Genomic DNA, 13,388 nt, shown 5'->3' on the forward strand with positions numbered 1-13,388 from the left:
GGGACCTGATGGTAGATGAGACACTGGTTCTGTCCCTTCATACCCAGGCTTTCCAGCCCTGCTCTCTCCTCTGAGTGCTCCTGAATGGATTTTCCATCCTCTTTCTCCCATCCTCTATGGAGTTTTTCTGGATTCCCTCATCTTTCCTTATTCCTTCACCAGTACTCTGAACTTTGCTTGGGCCCTTGCCAGGTTGTGTTTCCTATTATAGCTGGGTAAGGCTCACATCTCCTTTTTGAAGCTGTAAATTCTATCTAGGACAAAGATGACACTTGATGTTTGCCTTGCATATGGTCCCACAAATAGTAGCCACTGAATTCAAAGGCAGAGAACATTACTGAGCAATTACCTGAAGACCAAGAACTAGATTAGTGCCTTGCTATAAATATTAGGAATGAGCTGAAGGTAGTACTCTTTTTTAAAAAGCTGATAGTTTCTAAAAAAAGAGATGAGTAAATAGTCCTAGAATTCAACAGAATTGCAACATGGATAATGAAATTCCCTGTTTTACTCTCATTCTTTTGTCAATTCAACCTAAATAAACTGGAGAAATATGATAGAGAAGAAAGTGGGAAGGTTCCTGTTTGCTCTTCACTAATTTTTATGATTTAGACTCATAACCTAGTTTTAAAGTCAAATTTTCAAAAAGACAACTTTTAAAAAGGTAGTTTGGATTTGGATAGCATACCATTGGTACTTTAATTTATTCCAGTATTTAACATTCCCTGAAGATGTTGTTGAATGCAAAAAACAACACAGGGCCCTAAATATGAATACTAGAATATCAATAATCAGGTGCTGTCCAAACATGAAAAGCTTTTGTAGTTCAAGTTCCTCTTCTTAAAAATGAAGAGGCAAATTGGACACTGGGAGGGTCAGCCATCAAGAACTTAGCAAACTTGCCTGAATCTACTGACTCAACATATTGAGTACCTCTTTCCTGGAGCCTTTGAGAGTTAAAAAATTATGTTTATTTAAAAAATAAAGAAAAATCTGTTTCCAGTACATTTTGTGGTTACCTGAAATAATCGAGCAATTGAAAGTAGCATTAATCCAAATAAAAAACCATTGTACTGAAAATGAATATCTGGATTTTGGGTCAAGGAAAGAGTAGGGAAGATCCCAAATTCAAAATTGCCACCATGCCCAAAATAATGGAGAGGAATATGAACAGTAATTACAAATACTTTTAAAGATGATTTAAACACAAAACTATTATTTAATATTGGACTAAGCACAAGAAAACTTGATTTGAATCTTGGCTGTCTAGTTTGTGAAAAAGTGAAAACTAGATTTGGACCAACGTTTAAATCCTTACTCTACTATTTATAGGTAGGGAGAAAAAGTATGACCTTGGGAAGATCACATAACCTAAAATGAAAGAGTTGGACTAGATGATGATTTCTAATGTCCTTTTGTAACCTAAATCCTGTGATCTTTGAACTTCAGTTCCTTGTTTTCAGCACGAAGATAATTAAATAATCTTACCACAGGGTTGTGGTAATGATGATACTCTTTCAACTATAAACACTATATAAATGTGTGCTAAGATGAACTCTACTTCTTGAATTTTCATGAAAAGCATTTTCAATTTTGGTAAATTGTCTAATATATTTCTTAGATTTCACTTTGAGAAGAAAATGAAAGAATTTCAAATTTGATTTTTTAAAAAACGTAATATCAATGTTAAAAACAGAAGGTATTTTTGGTTAATAATAAGCCTTTTAAAAACTTGTTCTTGCTCATTCTGGTTTTAACGCTGTATATATGGCCTCTTCAAAAAATTTATATCATCATCCCCTAGCCCCATGCTGTCCCCAAGCTTAATGTTTCCTTCTAACTTCCATATTTTGATTGATTTTCCTTGAATGACCAATTCTCCTTATCAATCAGTTTTGAGGGATGGCCCACCACCAAAACTTTACACTATATTAAGTAGAAGAACTGAACCTGAAGTGGGAAGACCAGAATTTAAGAAACCCTCTGCCCCAGGTAATAAAGCTGTTAAACAGCAATTAACCTCTTCTTAGACTGATCACTCCCTAGGGCTAATCACTTAGCTCTTCCCCCTCCCCTAGGCTGATTTAATAATGATAATGTATGGGGACCAGGATAGCTAAGCAGTTGCTCTCCTGGGAAATACACAAAAGGCAGGAGGGACATACAGAACAAAATTTTCCACATTTTTTCCCAAGGTATTAACAAATGAGCCTCCATTAAGTCTTCCTCCAATGAATAATCATGGTGTGGAAGTTACCCTGGAAGGCTAAATAATGGAGAGCATAAACTCTGGCAGATCATACTCAGTCTAGAAACCTTCAAGATGGAACCAGGAACAGAATGGTTTTGATCTGTACTCTGAGCAGTAATCTATGTAAGCACAGAGAAGCTCCTAATCAAAGAAGGGTCAGTCATATTAATTCATGAAGACCTTCTCCTAAGGAGTAGAGGGAGTTATAAACTGATTAAATCACATTAAGTATTAAACTGAGGCATGAGAGAAGCACATAGACTGATTCTACTAACAAAGAGCAAGCAAAATTCAGAGCAAAACTACTGTATTCACAAAAAGACTAAAATAGGTACTCATACTAACAGGTCTTACTGAGGGAGTGGTAGAGAGCTGGACTTAAGAGATATGGTTTGAATCCTGGCTCTAATGCTTAATAGCTGTGTAACTATGGGTAAGCCATTTAATCCAACTGTCTCAATTTCCTCATCTGTCAAATGAAGATAATAATACTTATACTACCTACTTCACAAGGTTGTGGTGAATCTTAAAAGGGCTACAGAAATGCCATTCATTATTAGCAGTGTGGAAATTTGGAATCAGAGAGCCTTTGTTCTCTCCAGAAGCAGCCACTCATTCTCTATGAATACAATTGTGGGGAAGTCACTGAACAAATCCTGTGAGCCTCAGTTCTCCTTTTTGTACAAAGAGGGCACTGGATGCCATGATGTCTAAGGTCTCTTCCAGCTCAAGATCTATGAATTGATGGATCCTAATTCAAAGGTTAGACTATCACTAATGACCAATATAGAAGAAAACATATTTTACTTAATCACAATCAAATGTAGAAGAAACAGCTTGGTTCATTGTGACATTTTGGTCAACAAAGGAAATCACAAAACCAGAGGTATGTATTTGGATTTAATATTTTACTTGCTATAGAATTAGACCCTGGCCTTACCACATAGCTCACATTTCTAAAGCACTTTCATGTTTACATTAAATGCTTTCTTCATAACTGAGATATCACTGGCATTATTTCTGACTGAGCTGCCAATGGTCAACCAGTCAGTATGTGCCACAGCTGGGCCTGGATCCCAGGTCTCCTCACCTTAAGTTGCCTTATAACTCACTTCTGTGACTAGTGCAGCAGAGATGCAGTGCTTCTAATTCTACCTTATATTCCTCTCATTGAAAGGGGTGAAATACTTGTAGTGTTATTCTTCCTCATAGTTCAACCATTCTTTGTCCTTGAAATTTAAAGACTAATAGAGAGGAAGTTTGTGCAGCTCTGCTCCAATGAGACAATGGAATTATAACAGGATGATTCCACTTGAACCCTGTCACCATTCTACCCAGAAGGATAATGCTATGGGAACACCAGCAGGCCTCGGAATTTGAAAGTAATATTAATAGCTTTCATTGAGATAGCACTTCATAGTTACACTTTCCTCTTGACAACTCTGAGAGGTAAGTAACACAAATATTCATTATCTTTGTGCTGGGGACAAATCTAAGGCAATTTGCCCAGGGTCACATAGCTGCTAAGTGGAAATCAAACTCAGATGAACTGAAATCAAAAGCAATGCTCTTGCTAAAAGCTAACAATAATAATGACTTATTAAGCTAACATATATCTATACACACACATATATGTATAGTGCTTAAGGCTGGCAAAGCATTTTCCATATGTTATTTCATTTGATCCTCATGATAAGCATGGGAGGTAGATGCTATTTATCTCCATTTTACAGATGAGACATGGGCTTAGAGTGGTTAAGTAGCTTACCCAGAGTCACACACCTCCAAATCTAGCACTTTCTCTACTATGCCCCACTAAACCAGAAGTTTTAACCATGGATCCACCTCAGCCCCTCTATGGTAGAAGAAGGAACACAGGTTTGATGGAATTTGCATTAGGTTCAGTAATAAAATTATGGACATGATGGAAAATCACTACATTTTTAGTGATAAGAGAAAACTTAAAACTCATCCAATTCTACTAAGACTCAATATTTAAACATAAAAAGCTAAAATTTCACCATGATCATCAACAGAAAGTATTAATTTTATGTCTTATATGAACATGAGATAAATGAAAAAATATACAAAATTAAAAGGATACGGTCCACAATTAGCAATCCAAAATTCCACAGAAGTAAAATTGAAAGAATAAATGTTGGTTTCTCTTTAAGTTCTTTACCAATTTTTCTCCCCTCTACACATTTGCAGCACCTATAGGAAAATATTGGAAGGAATAAGGAAGAAATATCAATGACTTCATTATTATAAAAGTAGACCAAATTTTAGAATTTAAAGGACCACCTATTTTAGAATTGGAAGGAAAAACAAATGACAATAACAATTCATATTTCTGAAGAGCTTTTGAAGTTTACTTCCTCCCAACAATCCTTTGAAGGTAGTAAAAATATTATCTACTTTACAGATGAGAAAACTGAGTGATTTGCCCATGGCAAAAGAGCACAGAAATGTACAAGCCCAGAGTAGAACTTACATCTTGGCTTCTTTGCATTATACCACACTAACTCAGAAATTTTTCAATCTCTCCTCTATTTTGAACAAGGAGTCAACAAACCTTTAAAGACCACTAGATTTAGAGCCAAATAATCAAAGCATCTAAGAGCAATTAGAGATTTCAGATGCCATCTAGTTCAACATGTATCTGACTAGGAATTATTTCTAAAACTCAACAAGAAGTTATCCAGTCTTTGCTTGAAGATTTTCAGTGAAGGGATATTCACTAACTTCTGAGATGGTCCTTTTGAGGCAAATTTTATTACTAGAAAGTTTCCCCCTACATTAAACCTAAACTTACCCCTTTGCAATTTCTACCCGTTGCTCCTTTACACACTTAAGACAGACATTATATCTCCTCTGAGTCTTCAGGTTAAGTATCTTTAGCTCTTTAAGCCAATTTCAGATATTGAAATCAAGCTTATTGGCACTACTTGTGTTCATTCTTTGTTACTTCCATCTTCTCCATGTATATAAATGTTAATATTTATTAACCAATTAATATTAAAAACCCTTATTTCTGCCTTCTCAATACTGTGTTTTGGTTCCAAGGCAGAAGAGTTGTAAGGGCTAAGTGATGGGGGTTAAGTGACTTGCACAGGGTCATAGAGCCAGGAAGTGAAAAAGGTCAACTTGAACCCAGGACCTCCCATCTTTAGGTCTGGTTCTTAATCCACTGAGCCATCTAGCTGCCCCTTCTACATATATATTTTTAAAATCTGAGTTTGTTGATGGATCCCCTGTACATTCATATCAGTTTTTTTAGGGAGTTCCTCCTTTTCTCTCCTCAATGGAATAATTTCTGCTTGTGACCTCAGAATTTTCAATCTTAAGAGAGCTTCCTATTCCAGTTGAGTCAACTTCTCTTGCAAAATATTAGATGAAAGATATCAAACATGTGGTCCAAGGGCTACAGGTGATGTACAATACTCCCAAGTGTAACCCAAAGTATTTGGGGATGGAAATAAATTAAATATTACAAATAATATTATTATGTGATTTTCTAAGTCAATAGGCAGCCTGCAGCAATCCTAATGTATCATTTAGTGGTTCCTATAAATATCTGAGTTTTTACACAATTTTATTAGACCACTATGCTTCCTTATTTTTTCTTTGACTTCACAGAAATTTAATTTCTCCAAATCTATAGGAGGCATATAAAATAATGCACAGTTTTCCTCTCCTTCTCTACCATGAAATCTATGATGTCTTGTTTACAAAATTCCTGTATTAAACAGTTCTTCCTTTGACAATCAGTCTCTCCTTGTTAGGGCAGAATAGGTCTTATTAATTCCTCTAACATTAGAAAGATAAAATTATCATTAAGGAAAGTCATAAATTTTTGAGTAGCTCTGCTCTTTGGTGGTAATTTGGAGAGATTTCAAGAAGATATATGGATAGTTAAATCCTGGGTCCTGGATTCAAATGTCAGGTCTGCCACTTAATACCTGTATGACCTATGACAAATCATTTTTTTTAATTAGGTGCCAGTTTCCTGATCTGGAAAATGAACCAGATGACTTCTAAGGCCTCTAACAGCAATAGATCCTATGATTTTAGTGTATTGTTTCTTTAAAAATAACCTCTTTATTCCTTTACTCTACTGACCAGGCACATGGAGTCTCAAGGGTGATTTGAAAAGATGACCTAATATGTGATACTTTGTCAGTAAGGGAGCCTGAAAAACACCTTAGAAACAGTGCTACTCTACTTTTTAAGCTATACTGCTTCTAATGAAAATCTCCATTTTAGACCTTTTTGTTTTTAAATGAACCATAAAATTCTGAGAACTGGAGGGCACAAAGTGTTTCATATCTTCTTAAAAGTGAAAATGTGGAAAAACAGATATCACAGTCTATTTAACAGTTATACTGACCAAATAAAGAACAAGACATATTGTCAATTATTGATTATCTGAATAATATCTGAATAACAAATCACTTCTATCTGAATGTAGAATGGATTTTTGTACTTGTCCATTCTAGAAACTTACACATTTCAAACAAAATAATATTAAATTGTGGAGGGGCTATAAATTAGTTATTCCCACTTTCTCCCTTGCTTAATTATTCCGTTGAGTAGAATAATATTTAAAATTATACAAAGGTCAACACAAATGTTACTTTCTCCACAAAAAGCCTTTCCCAGATCCCTCTAGCTAATAAGAGCATATGACTCTACTTCCTTTTTTTATACTTCCCTAGAACTCATCCATATTTTACTTTGCTTTATGGCTATCTGTATCTCTTTTCCTTCTAGATTTTAAGGCACATCTTATTTATTTTGTTTTCTCCCCCCCATGTCTAGCATAGGGCCTTACCCATAGTAGACCTTTAAAAATATTTGTTAAATATTTTTGCCTGATGTAAAATTTACCAAGAAGACAATCAAGATCTTTAGTTTAAAAGAACAAGAGCTTATATTTATATAGTCTTTTAAAGGTCTTCAAAGCATCACACATACTTTATAATAGCTAGCACTTATACAGCATCTACTATAAGCCAGTGACTGTGCCAAGTGCTTTATAAACCTTAGTTGATCCTCAAAATAACCTTGGGAGGTAAGAGCTATTATTATTACCCCTATTTTACAGATGAGGAAAAGCAGCAATTGGAGATTTTTTGGCTTGCCCAAGGTCACATAGACTGTAAATATCTGAGACTGGATTCAAACTCATCTTCCCTGACTCCAGGCCTAGGACTCTATCCACTGCACCACTTAACCTGCCTTTATCTAGCTGACTGAAAAAGAAAGTTCAAATCCCACTACCTACCAGCTCCTGAAAAGACTGTAAATCAAGACAGTGATTTCACAATTTTTGAAAATTAGACCTCCCTCTAAAAAAGCAGATGATGCCATAAGTCAAAGTTAATGGCATTTGGCTTTTCCTTTTCCCCTCCAGTCCTCTATTAAAAAAAAAAAAAATATATATATATATATATCCACCCCCACCCCCACCCCGAAAAAGGTTGTTTGGTATAGTTGGAAAGGGTAATAGGTTAAGAATTCTGACCAAGACTCAAATACTATGTTATTTATTATGTGTCAATGGGCTGGTAATTTCCTTTTTTGGGGTCTCAGTTATTTTCTCTATAAAAGGGGGATAGTAGGATTGGACTAGATCTCTAAGGTCCCTTCCAGCTCTGAGATCAAATACTGTAATAATTTTCTTTTCTCAGGCTTTACACAACACTTTTTCTCCCTGCTTCTTTTATGTGCTTGTGATCTCCTATTTTGAATATAATTACCTGAGCTTATATCACATCCTTCAACAGATTGATACTTTTTGCTTATGTCTGAATCTGACATCTCAAATAGGCCCCTACACTGATTACACACTAGAGACTTCCTAATTTTTTTTAAATTTCAACTATTTGTTCTACATACTGTACAACAGTTTTTAACTTCTGAAGTCATTGCTATTATAGTTTTGTTGTTAAAAAATAAGACATGAGAACAAATTAATCTGTGAAGCATTATTTTCTCCCTTGACCCACATGAATACTTAGACTTACTCGTAGACTGCATAGATAAAGAGAACATCTGTAAAGATGACGGAAAATCTCTGGAAAAGTACAGTTCTAGGACTGGCATAATTCAAATTCTCTACATTCAGCATCTCTGGATCAAAAATCTTGGCAATGTGTGACAGTACATATTCAAACCATGCAAAAAATGGAGGGTAATCTAAAGTCCACTCTGAAGTTGCCTATGGTCAAAGAGAGAGAGAACACACACACACTCAAAGTCAGAGATGAAAGAAAGAAAAACAGTGTACAAATCTTTTAAAAACATCACTTTTGAATCAAGCTACTTTTAAGTAGGATATAAACCAATACAATGCAATCCTCTCATATATTTAAATGCAAATGTCATATATTTCAAGCTTTCCCTGATCTCATTTGGTAACAACCTTCCCATTTAGACATCACAGAGTTTAGGACCAATGTACATTTCAAGTATAACTGTGTTATAACAATAATCTTACATCTACAATATAGGTCACTTTGAGATTTGCAAAGAGTATTTTCCTCACAACTCTGTGTGATAAGTAGTATAAACATTATTTTCCTCATTTTACATGTGAAAGAATTGAGGCTATGTGACCTGTCCACTGTGACAGAGCTGTTAAGTATCTTAAAAAGAATTTGAACCTAGTTTTCCTAACTTTAAGTCCAGTTCTTTCCACTACATCACACCGATTTTTATGCCTTATATTAATCTGTCTTACACCCCACATGCAAATTCCATGAAGGCAGAGAGTACATGTCTTATCTAAACTCTGCATGGCTCCCAGCAACAGCTCTAACATGCTAAGATCCTTTGATGTTGTTTTAAATTAAAATTTTTTCAATTATCAACCATTTAGTTTTTTTGCCACCCACCTTCCCTCTCCAAAAAAGAAAAAAAAAACCCTATGTAACAAATATTCATAGTCAAGGAATTCAAATTTCCATACTGTTTGTGTCCAAAAATGTATTTCACTCTAATGCACTGTTGGTGAAGCTGTGAAATGGACCAATCATTCTAGAGAACAATTTGGAACCATGCTGAAAAAGCTATTAAATCCCATGACAATGCTCCTAAGTTTATACCTTAAAGAGATCAGAGAAAGACTCATACGAACAACAATATTGATTAGCTCTTTTTGTGGTACCAAAGAATTGGAAACTAAGGGAATACTCATCTATTTGGGGAATGGCAATAGTTTATGGTATCATAATGTAGTAAAATATTGTACTGTAAAAATGATGAAAGGATGATAAAAGAGAAATTTAGAAGGACTTATATAAGTTTATGCAAAATGATGATAAACTTTGAAAGACTTGGGAACTCTGATCAATGTAATGATCAATAATAAAGGACTTATGATGAAACATTTTATCCATCTCCAGAGAGAGTTGATGGACTCAGTAAAGATTAAAGCATTTTTTCTTTTCTTTCTTTCTTTTTTTGGGCATGGCTAATATTGGAATTTGATTTGTATTACTATATGTATTGTAATAGATTTTGTTTTTCTTGTCTTCTCAATGAGCTAGGGATAGGAAAGGGGAAAGAAATAATTTAGAACCAAAAATAAAATGAAAATGAAATCTAAAAAAAGACTATGTAAGTTTCAGAGTTAATTGTTAAAGTGCATTACTAGACAGGTCCCTATACCAACAAATTGCTTATTTTATGTTTATTTAGTTCTATCTTATAAAATGATGAGTTTTATGTAAGATATTCTATATGTTTATTTTTGTTGACAAACTTAATTTATTCAGTTTACAGTAAAATATTTTAAATGAAGTCTATATACTTCCAAACAATGAAGAATGATTGTAGAACCACAGGTATATGATGTCATATGTTTAAGAACATATGAATACAATCACAAAATATTGTTTACATAATTAAAGGCAGACCTAAATAGCTAAAGAAATGCTAATTGTTTGTGGGTAAGGGAATATATTAAAAATGATAATAGTACCTAACTGATTACCTCTTTTAAATACATTTTTAAAAGTTTAATGAAAAATAAGATGAATCTAAATTGTATATATGTCACCTATAGATATACAGTCATCTTCCACATTGTGAGGGTTAGGGGCATGGCACTCCTACAATCTGGAAAATACATATAAAATTTTTTGGCCCTCCCTTAATACCAGAGAAGAAATATGAATTTTATTCTTTTTCTTTTATAGGATATTTACAGCATCTTATTTTAGATTTTCCGTTAATTATACATTTCTGAGTTTCTAAATTTTTTCTTTGTTGTCTGCTGGCCTTTGTGTATAGCCTGTAGCTTCCACAAAACTCCCCCCAAATTCCCATTAAATTTCTTATGCGAACTTGTGATATAATAAAACTGTGAGGGGAAAGTTGCAATGTGGAAGGGATATTAGTATAGTTTATGTTAACTCTAGCTCTATGTGTGTGTGTGTGTGAGAGAGAGAGAGAGAGAGAGAGAGAATATGAGAGTGAAAGCAAGAGCATGAGAGAGACAGGGTATATGAGAGAGAAAGAGGAACAAAACTACTTAGCAGAACTTCAGATAGACTTGGAGAGGGATACAGTCTAAAAGTATTTTATTTAGTTTTAAAATGATTTCATTGCCATTTCTAAGAAACTCAGAATCAATTGCTCAAATTGCCCTGGCAAAGAAGCTAGCTACATTAACTCCCCAGAAATTTTAGGCTCTTTTGGCCAAAATACTGAGTCTGCCATGGCCCTCTCTAAATGTTTTCTTCCAGAAGTCTACTTGCTTCAACATTTACAGAATCCCTTTTTCTACCAAATCTCATTGCAAATAGCCTTAGAAAGATTCCAGGTCATCATCTTGTGCCCAGTCTGGTAATCAGGCTTTCTTGTTTTATTTTAAAATAATTTAATTTTATTCACTGAAAAAAGAACTCTTTAAAAATTAGAATTGGGAAAATAGAAACTAATGACTCCATGAAATTTCAAGAAACAAAATAAAGTCAAAAGAACAAAAAATAGAATTAAATGTGAAATAATCTCAATAGAAAAAACAAATGCCCTGGAAAATAGATTGAGGAGAGATAATGTAAGAATTATTGAACTACCTGAAAGTCACAACCAAAAGAGATTATGATTATAAAGAAAATTATAAAGAAAAACTGCCCTGATTTCTTAGATCCTGAGGATAAAATGGAAATGGAAAGAATCTTGATCATCTTCTGAAAGAGATCCCCAAAAGAAAGCTCCTAAGAATATTATAGCCAAATTCCAGAGCACCCAGTTCAAGGAGAAACTATTGCAAGCAGACAGAACCTGATTATTTTACACACACACACACACACACACACAAACACACACACACAATAATTCAAATATCATGGAATCACAGTCAGGATCACATAAGACTTTAGCAGTTTTTATGCTAAAGGAGCAGAAGACATAGGAACTAAGATTACGACTAAGAATAATCTATGTTTAATGAAAAAGAGGATTGCTAAATATTTCTAATGAAAAGAACAAAGCTGAATAGAAAATCTGACAAAAGGTAAACTTGAAGAGTAACCTTAAGGGACTCAATAAAGTTAAACTGTTTACAATCCTAAAATAGAAGATGATACATGTAACTCCTAAGAATTTTATCATTATTAGGGCATAATAGGAGTCTACATATGAGGGCATAGGTGTAAGTCTATTTATGTTAGAATGATCTACTCTGCCAATAAAATGTAGTGATAAGAAAGAGGAATGTACTGGGAGAAAGGGGAAGGGAGAGAGAATAGGGAAATTTTTCTTATATAAAAAGGCATTAAAAAAAGAGACATATAGGGAAGAGCATTTATAGAGGAAGGGAAAATGGGGTGAAGTTGGGGTGGTGGCAATGTTTGAACCTTGCTTTCATCAGAATTGGTTCAAGGAGGGAAGAATATACAAATATACTCAGTTGGGTATAGAAATCTATCTTATTTAATAGATAAATAGGAGGGGAAGGAGATAAGAGATATGGGGGAAATTATAATATAGGGTAGATTAAGGGAGCAATGGCCAGAAGCAAAACAGACTTTTGAGCAAGGGAGAGAGAGAAAAGAAATTAGGATGGAGGGAACTACACAGTAATCATAACTATGAATGTGAATGGAAGGAGCTAACTCACAAAATGGAAATAGATAACAGAATGGATTAGAAATCAGAACCCAACAATATATTGTATACAAGGAACATTTAAAACAGAAAGATACACATAGAATTAAAATAAGGGCTAGAGCAGAATCTATCATGTTTCAGCTGAAATAAAAATGTGCATGTAGCAATCATGAACTCAAACAAAAAAAAAAGCAAAAACAGAACTAATTTTAAAAGATAATCTGGGAAACTGCATTTTTTTTTTTACCCTTGTACTTCGGTGTATTGTCTCATAGGTGGAAGATTGGTAAGGGTGGGCAATGGGGGTCAAGTGACTTGCCCAGGGTCACACAGCTGGGAAGTGGCTGAGGCCGGGTTTGAACCTAGGACCTCCTGTCTCTAGGCCTGACTCTCACTCCACTGAGCTACCCAGCTGCCCCCTGGGAAACTGCATTTTGATAAGAGGTTCCATAGACAATGAGTAATGTCAAAAATTTTTACAGCAAATTTCTCTGATAAAGTCCATGTATCTTAAACACACAGAAAACTAAGTCAAATTTGTGAAAATAAGAATTATTCCCCAATTGATATATGGTCAAAGTATGTGAACAGGCAGTTTTCAGAAGAAGAAATCAAAACTTTCTATACTTATATGAAAAAATGCTTTAGAAAAGCAAATTAAAACAACTCTGAGTTACCATCTCATACCTATTAGAAATGACAAATGCTGAAGGGGATAAAGGAAAATAAATAAGTTAATGAACTTTTGGTGGAGTAGTGAATTGGTCCAACCATTCTGGAAAACAATTTGGAACCATGCCCTAAGGATTATAAATCTGTGTATATCCTTTGACCCAGCAATACCACTACTAGATCTGTATCCCAAAAAGATAAAAGAAAAAGGGAAAGAACCTATATGTACAAAAATATTTACAGCAACTCTTGTTGTAATGGCAAAGAATTGGAAATTGAGGGGACGTTAATCAAATAGGGGAAGGATGAACAAGTTGTGGAATATGTTTGTGATAGAGTATTG

The 13,388-nt window shown here is 34.4% G+C and overlaps 1 protein-coding gene across 1 annotated transcript in view; it reads right to left on the reverse strand.

Annotated features, from left to right (window-relative positions):
• Nucleotides 1-13,388, reverse strand: part of ALG8 (ALG8 alpha-1,3-glucosyltransferase) — a 43,011-nt gene that overhangs the window by 26,037 nt on the left and 3,586 nt on the right. Inside the window, exons 3-5 of the mRNA XM_044666005.1 lie at nucleotides 8,281-8,474; nucleotides 4,356-4,465; nucleotides 1,020-1,087 (exon numbers count right to left, since the gene is read on the reverse strand). Of these exons, the coding sequence (XP_044521940.1) occupies nucleotides 1,020-1,087; nucleotides 4,356-4,465; nucleotides 8,281-8,474 (372 nt within the window). The remainder of the gene's footprint in view (nucleotides 1-1,019; nucleotides 1,088-4,355; nucleotides 4,466-8,280; nucleotides 8,475-13,388) is intronic.

Source organism: Gracilinanus agilis, chromosome 3, assembly GCF_016433145.1.
Source record: "Gracilinanus agilis isolate LMUSP501 chromosome 3, AgileGrace, whole genome shotgun sequence".
NCBI lineage: Eukaryota > Metazoa > Chordata > Mammalia > Didelphimorphia > Didelphidae > Gracilinanus > Gracilinanus agilis.